Genomic DNA, 22151 nt, shown 5'->3' with positions numbered 1-22151 from the left:
GAGTTCCAGGTGTGTTTTTCTTTCCTTTCTTTCTTTCTATATTTTTTCTTTGTTCATTTTTAATTTCTTTTTGAGTTTGCATAACGCCAGGAGCCCCCCTGCAGCCACGCTTGGATTGTGCTTGTCCCCACACTGAAATAACCTTCTGTTTCTCCAAACCTAGGATGGAAAGAGGATGTTTGGCACCTACTTCAGGGTCGGTTTCTATGGAACCAAGTTTGGAGACCTGGATGAGCAAGAGTTTGTTTACAAGGAGCCTGCAATAACAAAGTTAGCTGAGATTTCCCATAGGCTTGAGGTGAGACGATTGCGGCCGGCCTCCGGTTCTCTCTGTGAACTGCAGTTTGTCTGTTTTCCATCCGTCATTCCCAAATCATGAGAGCTGCAGACCTGCTATGATCACTTGAGAATCTGTGGCTTTTCACAGTGGTCACAGTTCTCATCAGCTGCCTGGTAGGAATGGGATGACTTGGGCTTGAAAAAAGGCTGAGATGCCTCTCAGAATCCAGCTGTTGGAAAGCACTGCTTTCTACTCTCATTCTCTCACCTTTCCATCATGTTCCTCTTCTCCTCGAGACAGTGCCCTTAACAGAGGCTGAATTTCAGAGCCCCCAAAGTGGGTATCTCAGGTCTCTGAAGTTTGTTTCAGCCGTGAGCAAGCAAAGGCAACTCTGATCAATCTACCTTGGCTTTGGGTGCCAGTGTAAGCACCAGTTCGTTCTTTAGACCTGGCCCTGTTTAATTGCTAGAATAGATCTGACCTCCTGTTGTTGCTCATGGTTCAGTTGCTGTCACACGGCACTGACAGCAGCAGCGTTATCTGAGGTCTGGGCGCATGAAGCTGAGTTCAGACCCATTCATCCAGCCCAGCAGAGCCGCGCTCTGACGCAGCACCTGATTGCCAAGCAGATCCTGCATTGACCCCAGCTTTCAGTTGAGCTCACAGACACACAGCGAGCTCAGAGGTCTGTTCAAAGCCCTGCAGTGCGTGTGTGCAGTTGGAAGGCTCCCGAGTTCTCTTGGCTTTCCGGGTGTTAGGCTCGTTTGTTTCCTGTTGCCCCTGGAATGCAATTGATTGAATTCTCCTAGGTTCAGCAGATCACATTCAGCCCTGGTGCAGCTGCTGTTGAAGGCATTTGGAGCTTCACCTCCCCTGAATGTGCCTTTGTCTCTCCAACCCCCACCTTTGATGGGTGCGTGTGATGCTGTGTCTCAGTGCATTTGCTCTTGGTTGTAGGGTTTTTATGGAGAACGGTTTGGTGAAGATGTGCTCGAAGTGATCAAGGACTCAAACCCTGTGGACAAGTGTAAACTAGATCCCAACAAGGTAAGAACACGAGCACAGGGTCAGCAGTAGAACTGGTCCTGAGTGTACATGGACACAGGGGGCCAAATCCTTGCCCTGGGTTTCACCAAGTAGGTGATGTTTCCATGAAGAGAGTGTCTCAGAGAAGGGAGGTGGGGAAAATCTTCCCAGCAAAGAAGTGCAGAATTAGCTGTTTCCTTCCTGCCCTGTGTGATGTGCCCTGGGGGCTTGGCAGAAGGGAAGGTCAGGAGACAAAGAGACGCTGCAGACTCAGGCTGCATTTGCCTGTCTCTGTAATCTCTATGAAATGCAAGGAAGGAAGGGAGTTTTCCATTCACTGGCCTCTGTGTAGTTTTTTGGTGGTGTTTTTTTCTTTTTTTTTGCAGCTGTAGCATTTTATCATTCTTGTCCTTTGTCTTTTAAGCTCCTTTAAGCATAACAGAAATAGTTGGAACGTGGCTAGGGAATTAAGACTCCAGTTTAGAGCAAGGCATTATCTGCAGAGAAAGGGAGGAAAAGCTTCATGTGAAGAGCTTCAGAGGAGAGGGGCAGAGTGCTGTATCTAGTCCAGAAAGTGCCGAGCAGTCAGCAGGCACCCCAGCAACATCACCGTGATGCTTCTGAGGAAGGGCAAGGAGCAGTCCTAGCTCTGCAGGGGAGTTAGACCAGGCTATGGCAGTGCAGGGAGTAGAGGTCGTCTCATCTCTGTGCACACCTGGCTTCCTTCCTGCAGGCCTACATCCAGATCACCTACGTGGAGCCTTACTTTGACACGTACGAGATGAAGGACAGGATAACTTACTTTGACAAAAACTACAACCTGCGGCGCTTCATGTACTGCACGCCCTTCACGCTGGACGGCCGCGCTCACGGGGAGCTGCACGAGCAGTTCAAGCGTAAAACGATCCTGACGACGTCCCACGCTTTCCCTTACATCAAAACCAGGATAAACGTCATTCACAAAGAGGAGGTGAGGCCTGCGCTCTGCCCAGCAGACATCCCCGCGGCTCCTTACACAAGACTAAGGGAAGTGGGTGTTGCTGAATCTCTTGCACGATGCACCTTTGTACGTTTAGTTAAACACCAGGGCCACACGGAGTCATAGAATAGAATTGTAGAACCATTTGGGTTGGAAAAGATCTTTAAGATCATCTGGTCCAACCCCAGCCCACCCCACCGTACCCACTGACTGTGCCCATCCGTGCCACAACCCCACGGCTCTGGAGCACCTCCAGGGACAGCGACCACCTCACACCCTGGGCAGCAAGTTCCAATGCTTGTCATCCATTCATACTGTCACATTATACCTGTCCTGCTGGTGTCCTCTGCCACTTGATTGTGCCACCCTAAGGCATTTCTCTCTGCCGTAACAAGCGTTCTGTGTTCTGGCTGCTTGCTTAGATCATTCTGACGCCCATTGAAGTTGCCATAGAGGACATGCAGAAGAAAACACAAGAACTAGCTTTTGCAACCCACCAAGACCCTGCAGACCCAAAGATGCTGCAGATGGTGCTACAGGGATCAGTAGGTACCACAGTGAATCAGGTGAGAACCACTTCCTGAGTTGCAGACGCTGGGGTTGTGTATTGCTCTGTTCAGTGGATGGTGAGCAGTGGGCCTTACTTCCACATCACCCAAATAATGGGCTTTTTCCCCATTCGGTGTATGGAATGTGTTCAGGATCACTGGTGGGTCTAGACCAGCTGCTCTGGGTAACTTTGCAATTTGAGTAAGAGTCCTTAAAACATGGTTAGGTCTGGGAAGTGGCTGAGTAGATAGAGATGGCCCTTCTCCCTCATTACCTGTTCCTTCCTGGCATCTGCAGCCACTTCTGACTGCTTCTCCTTCCCTCGTTTAAAGAAAAACATGAGATTTTATTGCTTCACCTTCGGTTAGCCAGACTGACGTTTGGAACTAAGATTGTGTCCTGCTGTGGTTTTTGAACAAAGTGGAAAGCGAAGCTAACGAGTGGAGAAACACGGAGGAAAAACTGAGGGAATGGGAGTAAACCTCCACTAAGGAACAGGCTGGGAAAAACACGGCTGGAGTTCCAAGTTCTGGGCTGAGTTTGCAGCGCTGGCAAGGACTGCCTGGGTTCCATCTGCATTGTTTAAGCTTAGTTGTCAGTTCTGCAAACTTTGTCGGGATTCATTGTAAGGGAAAACAAATGTAGAACCGCACACATTCTCACACTGTTTTCCAAAAGCAGAGTTTTAGTTCTGCAGATGCCTGAAAGCCGTGCAGCAGTGGTGATGTCTGGTGGTTGATGCCAGATCTACCAGCTGCAGTTCTTTAAGAAGCATGCTGGGAGATGTTGCATTTTGCAGATGTTTCTATGTGCAAGAAGTCTCTCCAGTGAGTGGATGTGACGGTGCTGAGAAACTTACTTTTTCTCTCTGCTCCTAAAGGGACCATTAGAAGTTGCACAAGTTTTCTTATCTGAAATACCCAACGACCCAAAGCTCTTCAGGCATCATAACAAACTACGGCTCTGTTTCAAAGACTTCACAAAAAGGTATGGAGTGTTGTCTTGCAGCTGCCAGGTGCCTTTATTACTGCTGCAGCAGGCAGGAGCACTGACACAGGGGCTGTCGGGGAGAGGAGTGCTCATGTTGTAACTTCCTCTGTCTGGTTTCCATACGCAGCTGTATTCCTCAGTTTCCCACTTGGTTCCCTGTCTCTCTGGTGCTGCTGGTCCATGACTTCCATCAGGTCAGGTGCTGAAGTCATTTGGCTTCGCTGTATATTGGGAAGGAATTAGTGATCACAGCTCAGTCGTGACCAAGCGTTCCCATTTCAGAACACAGCTCACCACCCTGGCACAAATGAACTCACAGGTTGGCAGGGCCAGGAGGTCCTGATGTGATTTTGTCCTTCTGATGTGAATTTGTCCAAACCACATGGAAGTACGCTGGCAGAATTCTCTGAAGGAATTGTACCAACTGCTGTACTTTCCTCTTGAGTAATACAAACTGCAGCCTTAAGCCAGTATCTTTTGTAAGCATTGAGGAATTAAAAAAAAGTACTGAAATTAAAATGTTCCAAGGAAAAAAAGTTCCAGTGGCAACGTAGTTTTTCCCATATGTAATAGGTAGTGTTGATGTTGGAGTTCTTTTCAGGCCCTTTGTTTCAATTGCATCTTTCCCAGTCAGAGATCCCAATGAGCATCTCGCAGGTCTGTCTCCAGCAGCAGGTCTTTCAATCTTGGACAGGAAGCACTGTGTGGAGGTGGGCTTTTCGCTTCTCTTCAGCAAAGATAAATGTAATTGGAGAGTGAAACTGAAATGAATACTGAGTTTCTCTCTGGAATTGGAAACTGGAAACGTGACACCCTCTCCTTTCCCCATGGAGGTCAGCTGCCTTAGCTGTCTTTATGACCCAAAAGACAAGATGGCAGAGGATGCTGTGTGTCATCCTAGAAGTAGAGAATGAAAGCTGCCGTGTTATTAAATGAGCAGGTGTGCCCTTTTTTCCGTGCCCAAGTCTCACAGGCTTTTGTCTTCCAGATGTGAGGATGCTCTGCGCAAGAACAAGAGCTTGATCGGCGCGGACCAGAAGGAGTATCAGCGGGAGCTCGAGAGGAATTACCACCGGTTAAAGGAAGCTCTGCAGCCTTTGATAAACAGGAAGATCCCGCAGCTGTATAAGGCTGTGTTGCCAGTCACGTGCCACAGGTGGATATTTGATTTCACTTTTGCTGCAGAGATAAAGGAGGGTGTAAAGAGGGGGTGTTTGACATTCTCGTGAAACCTGTTCTTAATGTGGGGCTTCTGGCTGAGTCCATCCTTCTTCCCCTCCTTTCCTGAGCTCAGAGCACGTCCCCTTCCCAGCAGTTCTGGTAGGTGGTGTTTGCTATGGTCCCTTTTGTTCCTCCGTTGGCTTAGGAGAACACAACCCTGGTTCTGAGCTTCTCATGGAAGCGTTGGTCAGAGAAAAAGGGCAACGGGGAGGATAAAGAAGCGTTGTGAAAAGGGGAATTTGGAAAAAGAGTGCGGTAGGGATATTCCAGGCAAATCTTTAAGTCGTGCAGGGGGTTTGTGCTGCTTCTCCTCTAGAAAACACTGGCAATTATGTACAGAATCTCTCATCTGAAGAGGCTTCTTACCTCACCCTGAAAAACAGCTCACCGTTGTGTTTTCTCTCCCTCAGAGACTCCTTCAGCAGGATGAGCCTTCGCAAAATGGATATCTAAGCGAGTTAAAAACCAAAATAAAAAAGCACTTAACAGTAAGGTTTTGAAAAGAGAGAGCCTTGTTATCAGCGCTGGGAATCAAAGAAGTTTTATTGTGAAATAAAACTTGGACTTCATCCTGGACTTCCCACACACCTCCTCCTCCATCAGAGTGTTCAGTGGCCAAAAAAAATCATTTTGAATTGTCAAATGTAGACTTACTTATCCATGTTTGAGAAACAAATCAAAGTGGTATCCAGAGTATTGGTGATAAGCTGTAAAGTTACCTGTTTTTTAAGGCATTTTTATGACTCAAAGGTACACTAAACGCATTTACCTTTATTTATAGCATTCTCTAATGTTAAATTTATTTCCTTTTAGTTCCTATATTTAATTTATATTAGGACCATACGCAAATGCATTTTTGAAGTTTTTAATGTAGTGATGATGGTTATTTTGATGGTACTATTAAATATGTGAATGTTTACACTTTAATTCCCTGTGCTGAATTGGACTTCAGAGCTCACCGTCCTTGGGGAAGCTTTCAGAGCAAGGTAAGTCTTTACTAACGCTTCTTATCCAAGCAGTGATTGCTTTACTGTTGCCCTTTCTCCTTTGTAACTCTGAATACAAATTGCTGCTAAGGGAAATAATTCCAGCTGTCATCAGCAGTAGAATGAAGGCACACCTTGTTGGCATTGCACCTCTCTTGGTAGCGGTGAAGGAGAATTCCAGCACCATCACTGCATACACCAACTAGAAGTCCAACTACAGTAACCCGGTGTAATGTCAGTGTGCAGTTCAACTTAGCAACGTGCAGTTAGGCTGCTTCTTCTGGCCCTTTTTCAATGTAAAAACTAATTTCGTGGGGGGAAGACAGGAAGAAAATGATAAAGTAGATGAACTGAGTCACGAGCGTACATAGACAGCAGGCCTCGCGTTGTTAATTATGTGATGAAAAGATCTGTTTTAAGGCAGTGATTTTGGTGGCTAACAGAACTTCAAGGAAGCTGGTCTCAAAGTTGGAACCAACCCTACAGCCACTCAGTCTGGGTCTTTGCCTTTATTCCTCTGTGCATTGAACCAGGGGCCTTGGGAGATGATAGGGCGTGTGATTAACTCCAGCTCGCTCACTGTACATAAACACCTAAGCAGGCAAACAGAAATATGTATGTGTAGGTGAAAAAATAACAAGAAAAAAAATATATGTAACTTTTAGAGAGGAGCCTTTAAAGCTGCAAATGCAGTTATACAGTCACCATTTACCTTAGTGTACGAGTTTGACGTTTGAAGTCTGACAGAGATGTTCTGTTGGCTTCTGCCACTCACCTTCCCAAGGTGCTGGTGGGGCTTCTCTGGGGCCACGTTTAATGTAGGACAGCAGCCACTGGGGCAAGTTAACCCTTCAGGAAGGGTAGGAAGAAATCCCAGCAACAACAACAGACCATTTTCTATGTATGTCTGTATGCCAAAGGCATGGTTGGACTGTACTGATCGGGTGAGGAAAAACATAACTTTTATTTTCAGGCTGAAATTCAGCAAACCCCACATTGCAGTCAGAAACAATATATAGCGGGCAAGGTAAGCTTTCAGTTCTATTTTGGTGTTCTTTTTAATGATATGGATACTCATTTTAGACAGTGAAATTATTTGGTATGGTTACAGTGTCTCATGGCATTTGTAATTCATCTCTGCAGTAATTACCAGACAGCTGTTGAGCAGGTGAGAGGCTGCCAGTTGAGTCCGGCCCGTACAGAAAGCAGAGGTCTGTCAGAACAGACGCACCAACGTGACTTCCATGAGTTATCTCAGTGTTTGTATTATGTTATAATAAAAGATGGTCAATGAACAAAGTAGTGGAGAATAAACTAGGTGCAGGGCTCTAAGGCTTTCCTTGTAAGTTAGTGAAGTTAATTTGTATTTGATAAACCTTAAACATACTCTGAAAACCAGGGCACACTCACATGTTGTGCACCTTCCCTTGTCTGTCTCTGCAGCAGCACGTTATGTCATTCCATACATGCTCTGACAGCAGAAGTGACACGAACGCATCTCATGCCATGCAGTTTTTAGTTCTCTGCAACTTACAGGATACTGCTTAACCTTGTAGCATCCAATATAGGACTTGGGATTGTTCAGTCTCTACTACTTTGTATCAAACACGTCATTTGCTTTCACAGTAACCCTCGTTTCTCTTTCCCTCGCCTCCAAACCCAACTTGTAGTCATCAAGTCCTTTCCCAGCAGGGTATGCTGCACAAGAACCAGATAGATAACAGCAGGGAATGCTCTTTGTATAAAGCACTCACTCATCATCCATTTCATTAAGACAGATCATTTCCCAGCCTTTTTGGTAATGGTGCCCAGCCACTTCCCCTCTTTCCTGTCCCAGCACAGAAGTCTGATCTAGTCATCTCCAATGCATACCATATTGTTCTTTTTTTATTTCATATATACATTCTCAACAAAGCATCAAGCCAAATGTTTTCATTTTCCCACCTTCTGGTGAGCTCTAAGTACAAATTAACTGTTATATGTTCACCACTAAACTCCAAATCCACCCAAACAGATATGCATATTAAAGGGCTTTCCTCTTAAGAAGTACAAAAGTATTTTAATTACACTACACACTCTCTGTTTTGAAGTATTATTAATCACACCTATTTACACACTTTGCCCATTTAACATCAATGCAACAAGATGCAAATTCGACCATTCAAACATTTCTGTTAAGTTCAGTTTTCTTCTTTAAAGTGAAAGCTCTTTTCCTGTGTTGGAGATGCACAAAGCAGTATAGAAGGGGGTAAGGAGCAGTTTGTCAGTAAACCACATCGATTACTCAAAGACTATATATGAAGTATTACTTCCCAGGGTACAAAAATACACAACTTCTGATGAAACTTGCTAGTTCATATACATTTAGTCCAGAATATGGATACAAATAACTTTTATTAAAAAAAAGCTAATAATACAAGAGGCATGTCTGAGAACTAGAGCTGTGTTAAAACCACTACTGTGTATTGGAGGCATCGTTTAGGAACTATACAAATCGGTATTTCTAAAAGGTAATATCACTATTCTCCAGCATAAAAGTTGTAGGTGAGTTAAGTAAGTTCTGTGTCATGAATTCAAGTTGAGCCACTTACACAGAATGCACAGAGCAGAAATGTAGGATCCAGTAGCTTCAAAACCAAACATCTCTTTCTTCCAGGTAGTCCTGATGCAAATCAGACAACAGGTGTATGCAAGTCCCTAATATTTACAGTCAAAATACAGTATCACTCTACAATTTTCTTATAAAACAGTAGGTAAGGAGTTGATGTAGATGACGACGTGGGAGACAGAGAATTCAGGAAGTCCTTTTCCTCTGTAACTTTCACTTCAGAATCATCAAAAAGCAACCACTTCCCTTCGTACTCTTTCAGGCTCTGCAGGACGTACAGAGCTTTGTTTTCCAGTCCACTGAAAGCAACCCCGTTCTGATCGCCGCGTTCAGTGCTGCACTCCACGCTGCCATTAGCAGGGGCAGACTCGGGGTTTCTGTTCTCAGTAACTATACTGAGAACCTTCTCGCTGCTTGCTGGTTTGCTGTACAGGTCACAGTCAGACTTGCTCTTCTGTCCCCCAAGAAGTCCCACAGCTTCCATGTTCTTTTTGTTCAGAACTTTACCTGGCTGTGCATTGCCGTTGACCCTAAAAGAGACTTCACCATCATCGTAGTCTTCAGCAGCAGTCCTTGCTTCCTCCTCATTCAGTGGTTCTGGTTTAATGGTTTCGCACATTTGGGCAGTGATGAAGTTTCCCTTGTCTAACTCCAGGCTGTTGAGATCTGTGATTTTGACAGAAGCTGTGTAGTGTCCGCTGCTAATTGTAATGCCACTGTGCATCACCACTGCAAATAACCCATAGGTGTCATTGGTTGGCTTTGTGCTCCATTCTTCCAGTGACAGTTTGAGTGGCGTCAGTAAGGGAGTGTTTATCTTCGACAGTCCGCCGTAGCAATCAAACCTTCAGAAGAAAAACAAAGTTAGACCCCTCAGCACGCAGCAAGTATTGCTTTAAGTACCCCAGGCATCGAGTCTGCATTCCTATAATAAAGACATACACAACAACAGTTTTCTACGGATGATTAAGTTAGTAATGTATTACCAGGAATCCCTCATTAACTGCCCCACCTTAATCAGTTTCTTTAAACAGTTCTACTTGATTTAGTTGGGAGAAGCATCCTGTGTTGCACAACTACTGAGCAGTTGTTCACTGTTCACAAATTTACAATGAGAGAAGTTTTAAGTGCTTTCATTGTAATTAAGAACTTCTGAAGAGTTCAGGAAGAAAGTGCTGGAACTTCATCACCTCTTTTGCATTACTGCACATAACCTGAGCTTACGTGATTTACATATTGCATCAGCCCAACAGAATTCACCTCTTTATTTAACGCTATTTCCTGATGTCCCAATAGATTTGGCCTTTCTCAGCTGTAAGGATTTTATAGGGAAAAACAGTGCAGAATGCAGACAAAACGGAGCTTCCAAAGAGCTAATTACAATTATCCAACTTACATTTTACTGTAAGGAAAGGTAATCACAGAATTGTAGGGGCTGGAAAGGATCTCCAGTGATTGAGTCCAACCCCCTTGCAAAGTAGGCCCCCTACAGCAGGCATGATAACTACTTTTAGTCCCAGGAAAACATAGGTAGGACATCAATACTGACATCACAGAATATTACTTCTGTTTTACGGGGTTTGGTCTTGATTCTGCTGTGCTTTTAATTGTTCTGCTGTTCACCACCATAAACCCTTGTGCACACATGCACAGCTGTGCTCGATCACTCAAGTCTGATCAATTCCAGTCCCTCCTCATCTTATATGTAGGCTCACCATGAGCATTTCACCGCACCAAAAGAAACAGAGCAGGGGGTATCATCAGAAATAACACAGCGTAAGTCTTCTGAAAGGCAGGAAGAGGTATTCAGAGGACTCAAGGAACAGGAATGGCTTACAAATGCTCTGGATCAGAAATCCAGATCCACGAGCATGCAGGACAATCATGTTAACCTTAATGATAAGAATCTGAAGACAAAAATGGTGTGCCAAGTGCCCTGTCTCCTCTGGCTCATACACAACAAAAGCAACTTTGCAACTCCACCTTTTGGAGCCGTGAATTAGTGGAATTTCTCTCACTGTGTTGAATTAATGCCTCACGTTATCCCAGACCTTGAAGGCATAAGCCATCTTACTGCAACTGTCCTAATCCACAAGACACTGGATAACCCAGGAACAGATTCATAATGGTGTCAGCATTGCTCTTGCTAATTAGCAAGTGTGACTATTAGAAAACCTTACGGTTAGACTTTATTAAAAGGAAGGAAGCACTCAGTGAACCACCTGATACAGCCTGCTACCTCTCACTTCAAGGCTCTCCTGTGAACACAGGTCTATTTGCAGCCAGTCCCGGTGCTTCCCCTCCCCGCCCTCCCCAAACAATTACTCAGCCCCAGGCTAGCACATTTTTACAGTGGATGCTTTATTGTTAAAGAATCACTTTGCAAACCACCCTCTAGAAAAGGGAGCAAAGCCCTACCAGCAGCAAACAGTTACATTATCAGCGCTTTCTGCTTCACTTCTTATTTAAAACTCAGTTGTCACGAAACTCAGTAGAGCACAACTGAGAAGCAGAGAAGGTTTTCAACAGTTTTATCAGGGCTAAGAGAACAATTATGTGAACATTCTCAGTTTAGAATGTTAGTTCAAGGCAAGAAGAGGCCGCTACTACTTGTAGGACAGACTACTGCAGTCTCAGCCCTGGGGAAACCAGTACTGTTACAATAAACATTACCAGTTTACCTAAGTGAACTTGGGAAAGCTCCATCAAAGCTTACAGTTCCAAATACGCTGTAACAGCAGTGACTCCGAGTGCTACAGAGGGAGCCAGTGTTTTTATTTACTATCCTTGGCTCTTCCCCACCTGATTTGCAGCTGTGCTTTATTACTCCAAATCAAGATGTTCAAAAATGCCACTGTTTTGTCCAGAGTAAAACGTCCAAGCCAAAAACCGAGAAGCAATCTTCTACAGTTTCAGCTCCATCGCTGACTCCAGGACTGCGTCTCATTTTCCCACTCTGACTTCCTTAACCTCTGGCTGCCAGCACTTGGCAGGAAATGCAGGACATGAGTCAAAGGACATGGGAAGAAGACCACAAGAGACTGCATTATAGGTCTTGGACTTTTGAAGCAAGGACCTGAAGGCTGCCAGGAGAGGTAAGCAACTCAGCATGCTGCTGGGGAACCTGCAAGCTCCAGCCAGGTACTTCTCATAGAAGCACAGCAGCAGACGTAGGAACAAAGTGAACAGAACAGCCAGCTTTTCTCTCAGATGGGCACCTTGGGTTGTATTTTTTCAATAACCTCATCACACAGCCGCTCCATCTGGCACCAAAGGCTACTCAGTAGCAATGTGACACATTCTAACAGGTGCACAACTTAGTTGCCTTGTTCTGCTCTGCTTGTTGTGACTGTTACAACGCTAACAAAACCTATGTTCTATGTTACAATCCTGAAATCATGGGAAAAACAGTAGGAGCCCTCAGAGGAAGTTCTCCTGTCTACTTTGTCAGAAAGATAGTCCTAACAACAGCTACTAATTCCACTTCCAACAAATCATGATAAACTACCTGCAAAAAGTAACTATTTTCAAGGGTTATACTAAGGTATTTCACAAACCATGTTGATGTGGACCTCAGTTAGCAGCACTCGTTCTACAGCGTCCTGTGGCAAATCAGTGAACTCCTGTTTGCTATGTGTCAAGTGCCAAAGGTCCTGTACACTTCCAGTACACCATTTCCCTTTCCACAGCACAGTTTTGTAATAGAGTGTATTGGCATACTCACTCTAAGCCACTAGCAGCAAAGCACTTCAAATGAATTGTTATAACTTCAGGCATTTTATCAAATAAAAGGCTGCGCTCCGCTTCTGTGTAATGATGGCAGTTCTCGCAGAAGTACTTATCCTCTCCCACAATCCTTTCCACCGATGCAAACTGTGAAATTGCCCATTTCAGAGTCTTCATTTCTGTTTTTGGCTCTGGAGAAACTGAAAGAGAATCATTACATTCACAGACACACTATTATTTACACTTCCAAGGAATCCCACCGGAACAAAACCAAAACAAGATGGCATCAAGTTCTGATGTGTTCAAGAACTGCTGACAACACTAAAGAATACCCAATGCGTGTGAAACAAAGTCCGTTCAGCTCTCCCAGTCATTTCAGGAAAGGATGCAAACAGCACTTAATGGATACTCTTACTTAAAACATACAGGTTTCCCAAAGCTTGCCTTCAGGTTGTGTGTACTGATCCCACTGCCATGTCCAGAAATAAGGCACGTGTTTGAGACCAGGATTTTATTCCCTACAGCAAGCTTCCAAAATAACCGGGCATCTCCCCTTCATTCCTTACATCTCACCCCCCCCCGACAGCCTCCCCATTAACGAGGTCACCTCTGCCATCAGTAGCATTTTCCACGTGGACGCTACCAGTGTACCTGTAAACTCAGCAGTCCCACAGCAAAATGGGGAAGGCAAAGAGTGGGAGCTGCTCTGAATCAAGTCCATGGGGACTAAAGGTGATTTATTTAGAATTCAGAACATCACAATGCAGCTGCTCATCTAAAAACTGAGCATGGATCACTGCCAGCTGTGGGACGCACCAGGGAACATTTCCCCACAGCATTAAGGCAATGACAGAAGAAATGAAAATGAAAAAAGAAATGAAAAAAAAAAAAAAAAAAAACACAATCAATTCCTGAAGTACATTTCATTTATTTTAAGAAAAATGCTAATATTTCTTCCGCTTATCCTTCAGTTTAAAGTCATCTTTTACCAGGGAAGGGCAGACCCAGATAAGAAGTAAATACCTGTTTATAAGCAGGAAAATGCATACATAAGTGAAGGACTGTAAGCTGCCTGTTACCTATTGAGATCTGAGGCAACTTTAACACTGTCTGGATCCGCCTATGTTATCAGTGCTGTGTTTGCAAAGTCAGAAGTTAATCAGGACAAGAGATTAGAGAACAACCCCTAGTGTTAGCCGGCACAAACAAGAGCAGTATTCCTTGATAAACACAGCACTGTCCTCCCTCTACAGCTATCTGAAGCAGAAACACACACCCCCCTGTTTGATCATTACTTACTTTCAGAACTTTCTTCAGTTTTAGAAAGTTCATCTTCTTGCACTGGAACACTGATGTCCTGGAAGTCCTCTCTTCTTTCAGTAAAGCACTCGCACTCCAAGCATCGCGTTCTCAGTACTAACTGGCCCTGGAACAATTTCTCCACTAGTTCAAAAACAGCCAACTCTGTACCTAGAGAAAGTATATGCCGCATCACTTACCAACATGTGCTTTATTCAAAAGATACTACAGAACCTGGCTATTCTTCAAGGAAAAATCAAGTGTTACAGACATGGTGCCACAGGGATTCCAAAAAGCTGCTTATCACGTGTGGTTTTCACAGTGTCAGAGAATCATCATAGAGTCACAGGACAGCTGGGCTGGAAGGGACCTCAAAGCCCTACTGCACTGCACCTCTTCCCTCAAGGGTTGTATTCTCTTACTGACACTAACAAAATCCATACCTGTCAGCCACTTCGCATACATCCTACAATAGGGAGCTACAGAGAGAACACTGCTTGTAAGGACACAAATCCGTAGCCCATAGGATTTCACTTTGTTTTCTCCTGTAAATAATACTCTTCTACATTTTTAATTCCCTTCCTATTTCTAGAGACGACAATAATTAGTAAGAATATTAGTGAGAATATAAGCCTGGTAATATTTTTATGTTGAACAGCGATTGCATGATGTTAGAGAAAGACCTTTGATAACCTAAGCTAAACAAGTCAAGGTAGAAAACGAAAGTTACAAATATGCAAAACCAAATTCATTAAAATATTTTTCAATTCCTGAAAATGTAACTCCAGACTTAGAGAGCTCTGCTTGCAATGTAATCTCAAGGCTGACTTCCAGTGCAGAGTACTTTCCTAACCATACCATACTAATTTTAAGCCCATTCACTTGTTCACCAACCTTCCTTTTTTGGTTCTTTTTCAGTTCCTTTTTCAGTATGGCTTTCCACAGGAGATGCTGGTTCATGACCATCTTCTTCTTTAATATCGTTACCATTTTCACACTTGGCAGATGACTCTTCAAGCTCACAGTCATCGTACTCTGGGTCTTTGGATCCCAAATTTGTACTTAACTTCCCCAGACTATAAAATTTGGACAGAATACTTGGCTGTTTGCATGAGGATTTTAACCAGTTTAATTTAAGTCGTGACTTCTTCTGCGTTGGCTTTGCGCTCTCGTTCTCAGTGGAACACTTGGCAATGGCATCACTTTGATTCTCCAGCTTTTCTCCTGTTGCTTTCCTCTTCGACCTGGTTTGTCTTTGATTTTCTTCTGCTGCAATTTGTTCTTTTGACACTTTGGACTTTTTCTTTGCGTTGCCACCTTCAGCATCGCTTTTTCTTTTCCCATTTCCTTTGGGTAGCTTATCTTCAGCTACCTCTCCCACATGGCTACTCGGTGCGTTCTCCTCCTCCTCCTCAGCAGAGTTGCCAGTTCCATTGCTCTCGGAATTTGGATTAATTTTTTCCTCCACTTTAGCTTTGGGCTCTTCCAGGGGCAGTTTATTCAGTTCTTCCTTCTTCAGTAGCTGACATGTTTCTTGAATATTACCAAGGATGCACTGCAGAACTTCCTGGGCATCGTGCTGCAAGTAGCCTTCGTACATAGGGTTGAGCTCTCTATTAAAGGTAAATAAGTAAAAGTGCCAAAGATGAGCTGATCTTTACTAGAAAACATGGCTAGAGACTTAAATTAGGACACTAATTACTAACTAAAGGGCATTTAAACATGCATTCAGTTGTGACCCGGCAGCAGTACTTCTCAAGTCAATGAGAATGCTTAAATACCTCAGAGGAAGTACTGCTTAAAATCTACTGCTGGATTTCAATTATATTTGTACAAAATCTAAATTTACTTCCAAACTTATGATACTGTAGAGGCAGCAATAAACACAAACCCCTCCCTTTGAAATGTATAATCACATAACAATGTCCCAAATCTACAACTATCTACTCCCTTCCCCCCCAGTTCTCTCCTGCCGTACTGTACAGTTATAATGATGCCAAAACTTTAGGTGAGAACTTGGTGTTTGTTTAAGATAATTTGTACCTAAGGGTGTTCAGCAGCCTTCGTGGCTGAGTAGCAAGTTCATCCGTGTATTTCTCTGGGTTTAAAAGAAAGCTGGCTTGAAGTTGTTCAACAGAAAGAATCAACGAGTGCAAACTGCAGATCAGTTCATAACTTGCCAGTGGATCTTCTTTACAATTTCCCTGCAATGAGAATGAAGATACTTGCAGCTTTGTCTGTAACAAGCAGTTACAACGAGTAGCCCCCACTGAGTTATCCAACAAACATTTGACAGATTTCTTTTTTCCCCACAATGGGAAGCAGGTGAGTTTAGGTCAATACGTTGCTCTTTTGACGGCAGAAAAGAAACATGAAAGCCACAGTATGAACTTTAAGCCCAAACTATCTTTGCCCACAGACATAAGGTACAATAAGTTTAACAGAAAGTCAACCAGTTCAGCCTTGTGCTTACAAGTTTACAGAGGCTCTGAACACTCCTGTTTGAACACAGATTCAAAACTACTCAAACCTATTTTTACTTGAAATAGTACAGAAAACAACAGTGCCCAACTTCTTAAGAGCAGAAGAAAACAGTTCCATTTTGAGAACCTTCCTGGCACATAGCCTCACCTGCACCGTTCCAAGGAAAGGAAGGTCTACTGAGAAGGTCTACTGAGATGTATTACCTTTTCTGCTTTTAGCTCTCCTTCATCCTTCAACGATTCTTTCTTCTTTGAAATGATATTATATAAGTGTTTGACTCCCGTTTTAAAACCAGGACAAAAATATAATACCTAAAAGCAACAGCAGAAAACAAGACAATAATTGGTAAACCCAGTTATTCAACGTTACATCTCTACGCTTAGGACCCAGCGAGCTCTGCATCTCCCAAGGCCACTGTTGCACAGCACATGGGATTACTCATGGCAGGGAGGTGGCCCAAGTATGTAAACTGACAGATGACTCAATCACAGCCATCTATGGTGCACACACTTCCTGTGGTATCACTTTTCTTCCCCTCGCTGTAATTAGATTCCCTTCATACAACATCCGGACATCTTCTCTGTGTCAGACTAGGAAACCCATCCACTTGTACTAAAGCAGAACAGTGTGGTTTTTTTGAGGCCCCTGAATGTGATCTTACCTGAAGAACGCTGTTAAGGTAACAGGTGTTGCCAAGATTATTCAAGCCCACAAAGGGCAACATGTTGTCCTTCTTCTCACAGCTGACAAGCGAGGGAGGCTGTGCTGCAGGAACAACCTGGTCACTGTCAAACAGAGGAAACAAAGCATAAGAGATCTGCCTGGTACGCACACACAACTCTCCTAGCCTCTACCACGTAGGTTACGGAAGATAAGGAGACAGCTTACACAACTGATGATTAACACACAGATGAAAACTGTGTCACGGTGTTTCTGAGTCTCCTTGGGGCTCCTCTAGCAACCTGCAGGCAGCCTGACAGGCTCACAGGAGCACATACTACTGCATGCACTTCCAACGCCTGCCCTGCAGAACAGCCCACCAGCCTGACTGAACGACTCAGCCGAGTTCTCTTTCAAATCCATTTGTACACTCTTCATTCATTCCTAAGACAGCATCAAGAAAAAGCATCCCCTACTTATTTTCTATCGCTCCAAATCCACACCGCTTCATTACTGGACGCAAACCAAGAAGCTAGACAGCTGAATAACCGAACCAACGGCCCTATGCTAACACAACAGAGCCGAGCCTTAAATCCTTCACCACCACATCTGCCCGATATCCTTTCGCTAAGAGCACGAGCTGCGTTTCAGCACGTTTTAACAAACTCGGCGCGACCGCCGGATCGAAACAAGAGAACTCTCTCCCAGCACCAAAACTTTGTGCCGACGGAACGCTGGCGGCACCGCAGCCTCGGCTGGGAAAGAGGGAAACGGCAGCGGGCACAGCAGCGGGATCGCAACGCGGGGAGCGGCCGCGAGGTACCGCGGCTCGGGCAGCACCCGCACCCCTACGTACATCTCTGCGCCGCGGAGCTCCGCGCCCTTCTGCTCATTCTCCGGCGGCTCGGTGAAATCCAGCGCTCTCTTCGCCTCTTTCTTCTGGAAGAGCTTCAGCGACAGGCGGTTCTTCCTGGACGGGCTGCCCCGCGGCGGCGCGCTGCCGTCGCTCGGGAGCACCCCCGGCATCTCCGGGCGGGCGGCGGCGGGCGGCGTGGGGCGGCCACCTGCCACACACACACACACACACACGCACGGCGTCACCGCCGCCTCGCCCGGCCCTGACTGCCGCTTCGCCCCTCCGCCCGCCGCCCCGCTCCCTCCCCGCCGCCCTCGTGGCCCCGGCCGCCCCGCAGGCCGCCGGGCCGGGCCCTCCCGCCGCCTGGCCGGCACGGGCCGGCGAGCCGCGGTCGCTCTCCTCACCGCTACATGGTGCCTCCGCCCGGGGACCGCCGTCGGTTGCTATGGAGACCGCCCGGGGCAGCCCGGCGCCGCTCGCTCCGCCACGGGAAACTTGGCGCGTTTTCCGCGCCGCCAGGACCCGCGCCCGCCGCCCTACTCGCGCCTAAGCGCCCACAGCCGCCTCGCTCAAACGCCGGAGCGGAAGCCGGGGACGGCGCCCGCCGGGATCGAAGAGCCATGGTGGCCGGCGGCGGACCGCCTCTCGACGGCTCGCGCGGGTCGAGAGACACCTCGGCGCGGGCCCGATCGGCGGCACCGACGCCGCGCGTCCGCCGCTCCCGTCAGGCAGCGCGGCGGGCAGCCCGCAGGGTCCTACCCGTGCGCGCGCGGGCGCCGCTAACGGCGCGGCCGAGGGCCTCGGGCTCGCGAGGGGGAGGGGCGGGAAGCGGGCGGGCCGAACCACCGCGCCGAGACACCCTCCCCCCCCGCGGCGGTGGATTGGTCCGGGCGTAGTCCCGCCTCCCTCCGCCTCCGCCAATCACAGCGGGCGGCGCGCGACCCCTCGCGGCGCCGTTCGAACGGCGCTGAGTAACGGCCGCTCCGGGGCGGGGCGGTTTCCCCTCAGCGCTCCGTCGCGCCGCGCCGCTGGGGGTCGGCATCCGCTCCCCTTCCACACGCGTGCAGTAGCGGTGTCGGCCTCGGTGGTTCTTTTCACACACAAAATAGCAGTCCCCCAAGCTTTTTCTTCTCGCTGCTATGAGCTGGCTGCATTAAGTCTGCATCGCACGATGCTCTGTCGTCTGGTATTACCCCAGAACGTCAGAAATCTTTGAATCTATTCATGTGAGAACTTCGGAGCTCCACGAGGCAGTCACATCTTTAGGCGCCGGGGCTGAGTTTGCGCTGCAAGAAGAGCCCACCAAGCCAAGGCACAGCTGTTGTAATTCCATCTGCGATTCCACTGGAAAACTGAAAAAAAAAAAAAAAACCCGAGTTTTTCAGCAAGAGATGAGATTTTGCAGGGCTTGTTTCATAACTGACTTTAAGCCACGCTCAGGCCTTGGCTGTATATCCACCCAGGTTTCAATCATAGAACCACAGAACCATTCTGGTTGGAAAAGCCCTCTAGGATCCCCAATCCAACCCTCCCCATCCCCACCCCCCTCAGTGCCACAGCCCCACAGCCCTGGGACACCCCCAGGGACGCTGACCCTGCCCTGGGCAGCCTGTGCCGGTGCATTGCCACTCTTCAAAGAAGAATTTTTCCCTAATACCCAGCCTGAATCTCCCCTGGCACAGCATGAGGCCATCACCCCTCGTCCTGTCACCATCCCCACCCTCAAGGCCACTTTTCCACCTCAGCATCTGCAGGAAACCGCAGCACACCTCCTCGCCAGCCCTTCAGCCTGGCACACATTTCTTTGCACCCTCCCGTATCTGGCTCGCTGTCATGAGTTAATGCAGGGAAGCCCTTCCAGCAGGATGGTGCCGGAATGGATCTGTTTAAATGCAAGAAAATGGCTTTCTTTTCTGTATCTCTCCAGAAATAGAGCAACAGCTAATTAAATATTTATGGCAGCTCAGCAAGCTCAATAAAGGAGCTGTTGTCCAGAGCCTGTGCAGCTCGGTCCTCTCACAGTAAAGGAGTGTTTCAAACAGGGCCCAAAGAGGGAGCAGGTGTGAGAGGCAGTGGTTGCTTATATACAGCCCTGAGACACTCAAATGCACGACGATAAATTATATCTAATTCTACAGGCTTTGCAGCCACATGTTATAAAAATGACTGCACTGGGAAACTAGAAATCTCCACAGACTCAGCCAAAAATAACCATGTGAAATGCCTGGAAAGAACAGATTCCCAGGAGATGGGATTTGGGGACTTTGGAGGAAGTCTCCATTACAAAGCACTGTCCCCTGCAGGGAGAAAGCCCCACAGCCTCTGGTTGTTGCAGAGTGACAGGAGTTATAGCCACTTGCAAACCCCAGAGCTGTATCGGCAGCAGGCCTATAAATCTGCCCAGTTCCTGTACTGTCAGAGTCACTCTGTGAATTTTGTGAACATTGGTGAACTGCAAGCAGACAATGCACTCTTTCAGGAGCCCCTGCCTCAGTCCTTGGGGTCACCTGGGGACCTCAGTGCAGGAACACCAGCAACCTGCCCCGGCCCTGCAGTGCTTGTACCGACAAAACCGATTTCATTCGGTAGGAATACGGCTCTTGGTCTAACACCTTATGGCAGGAAGTGTAAGAAACCATTCACAGACATGAGAATACTGAGTATAAAATGTGAAGACAAGACTGTTTGTCGGTAGGAGTGGTATAGATGAATATTTAGGGTGATCCTGCCCTCATTCACAACCAGACTGAAGCATGGAAACAAATCATCCAAGGCACTTGGCTGCCTGGGAAAGGAAATCTGGTTTCCCACAGCTACCAGCCTGGGGCCCTATGAGCCTGTGGACTGCTCCCACTCCATGAGATCCTTTGCTCTTTCCGAGGTTCCCAACCCACCTTGGTGATGGGATTGTAGGAATGGATGTCTCCACCAGCCCCAACCAGCAGGGTTGGAAGGAGGGGTACCCACTGCAGCCTCCTCCATGGGAAACCTGGCCGAAAAGTTTGGCCTGAGCGTGGCCAGATGTTGTTGGAAAGCCTTCAGATTAGGTATCCTTAACGATACAGCCTCTAGGAAAAGCAGGAAATAATAAATCAGAGCTTGCCGCAGTCCTGTGAACTCCGTGGTGAAGCCTGCAGTGAGCTCCTCTTTGTTGCAGCTTCCACATGGCAAACTTCTGCTGTCAGCCTGAGCCACAACACATGAGCACAGAACGAGCTTTGCAGCCGTGCTCTCCTCCATGCTGCAGAGCTTATCACTGCTGAGATGGAGATCCAGTGCAGGATACTCACAGCCTTCACTCTCATTTCTCTCTCTTAACCTGGGAGAAAGCACAGCTGGATGAAATCACTGAACTCCTCAAGTTACACATGCATTTATTGTACCTAAGAAAATAATAATTACACCCACAACACAGAGATAAGGCAGATTAGATCATAACCATATCAATATCTGCCTTTGTGCACTGAAAAGCTGCGCAGTGAGGAGGGCTCTGCGGGTAGATCCAGGGCAGAACATTTTTTCCATGCATCCTTCTGGAAGTTCAGTTCTGCACTGTGGAAAGAATGATGTTCTGTAAGCAGTCTCGCTGCATGCTTAGGGGTTTTTCCCCCATCTTTTGTCTGTCTGGGCATATTTTATTTCACGATGTGCAGCTTGCTGCTCAGATTAACGTAACATATGGCTCCACAGCCTCGCTGGTAGCAGAGGAAGTGCAGCTTTCCATTATGGGCTGGAATTCAAATGAAAAGCCAGGTGCTGTATTACAAACCGTAATTAAAATAAAATGAAAATCTCTCCCTGATTGTGTGTAAGTCGGGATAGCACCTCCCAGAGCTGCAACGGAAACCAAACCTGCAGGAGAGCCCAACGCTGTGCAGCCGTGCACCATCTGCTGGCCACATCCCTGCAAACACACACACACACCTCTGATTGACTCCATCAGTCTTCTCAAACCTGGATGGTACCTCCACGTTCACAGACGTAAGGCCCCCATTATACAGATCCCGTCTTGTATTTATTTGTTTTTAAATCAAACTTGATGTGCTTCTTGCTGGAAACAGGGAGCTGGAGCAGGATGAGCGATGCTTGTCGGGTTCCTTGCCCATCCCAGACACTTAATATATATTCAAATTACACGTGGTGCTTTGTTACTGTCAGAGATACCACGCTTGAGGGAAGCAAGGTGAATCACTCTGGCACAAGAACTTTATTCTGTTGTTAAGACTTGTAGCATTGGACAGATCAATATGATAGGAAAGGCGTTACAACAAAGGCGCGATGACAGAAGGAGCAGCGCAACAGAAAGGTGCTATAAAGGAATATTACTCACAATATCAGTAGAGTCTAGGCTCACTGGGGAAAGCTTCACCAAGGAGGGATCTCCAGGAAGAAAGATCCTTCCCCAGTGGCAGTCAGCCCTTAAATGAGGTCTAAGAGAGGTGCAGCCAGGCTCCACCCCCCCAGTCACACAGCTGAATTGCCTTCAC

The 22151-nt window shown here is 46.6% G+C and overlaps 2 protein-coding genes across 10 annotated transcripts in view; one reads left to right on the top strand and one right to left on the bottom strand.

Annotated features, from left to right (window-relative positions):
- The window catches only part of DOCK7 (dedicator of cytokinesis 7), an 88029-nt gene extending 82057 nt beyond the window's left edge, over nt 1–5972 (top strand). For 4 of the 8 annotated variants that reach the window (XM_015291142.4, XM_015291138.4, XM_040705174.1 and 1 more), the window contains 7 exons: nt 164–298; nt 1238–1327; nt 2040–2276; nt 2708–2851; nt 3715–3821; nt 4813–4980; nt 5456–5972. In XM_015291142.4, the coding sequence (XP_015146628.1) occupies nt 164–298; nt 1238–1327; nt 2040–2276; nt 2708–2851; nt 3715–3821; nt 4813–4980; nt 5456–5498 (924 nt within the window). In that variant the 3' untranslated portion in view covers nt 5499–5972. Of the gene's footprint in view, nt 1–163; nt 299–1237; nt 1328–2039; nt 2277–2707; nt 2852–3714; nt 3822–4812; nt 4981–5428 lie in introns of all 8 variants that reach the window. The other 4 variants (XM_015291141.4, XM_015291137.4, XM_040705173.1 and 1 more) reach the window with 2 other exon arrangements.
- A 1919-nt stretch (nt 5973–7891) lies between these two features.
- Nucleotides 7892–18212, bottom strand: USP1 (ubiquitin specific peptidase 1). Of its 2 annotated transcripts, NM_001031290.2 has the most exons (9): nt 18069–18212; nt 17665–17872; nt 16810–16933; nt 16352–16459; nt 15708–15868; nt 14559–15277; nt 13665–13835; nt 12364–12565; nt 7892–9484 (listed from the first exon to the last, which is right to left on the bottom strand). In NM_001031290.2, exons 2-9 carry the CDS (start codon nt 17832–17834, stop codon nt 8755–8757), a joined length of 2385 nt encoding a protein of 794 aa, NP_001026461.2. In that variant the 5' UTR covers nt 17835–17872; nt 18069–18212; the 3' UTR covers nt 7892–8754. The 2 variants fall into 2 exon arrangements, with proteins under 2 accessions (NP_001026461.2, XP_046800473.1); XM_046944517.1 differs by lacking the exon at nt 17665–17872.
- Between the last annotated feature and the right edge of the window lie 3939 nt (nt 18213–22151).

Source organism: Gallus gallus, chromosome 8 (assembly GCF_016699485.2).
Source record: "Gallus gallus isolate bGalGal1 chromosome 8, bGalGal1.mat.broiler.GRCg7b, whole genome shotgun sequence".
Taxonomy (NCBI): domain Eukaryota; kingdom Metazoa; phylum Chordata; class Aves; order Galliformes; family Phasianidae; genus Gallus; species Gallus gallus.
This window is presented reverse-complemented; position numbering and strand designations above follow the sequence as displayed.

What these genes read in the sequence shown, in the direction of transcription:
- USP1 (NM_001031290.2), bottom strand. Translation starts at nt 17,834, where the DNA reads ATGCCGGGGGTGCTCCCGAGCGACGGCAGCGCGCCGCCGCGGGGCAGC. An exon ending in GAGCTCCGCGGCGCAGAGAT is followed by an intron (nt 16,934 to 17,664) that starts GTACGTAGGGGT and finishes TCTGTTTGACAG; the next exon opens with TGACCAGGTTGTTCCTGCAG. An exon ending in AAAAGAACCAAAAAAGGAAG is followed by an intron (nt 13,836 to 14,558) that starts GTTGGTGAACAA and finishes TACTTTCTCTAG; the next exon opens with GTACAGAGTTGGCTGTTTTT.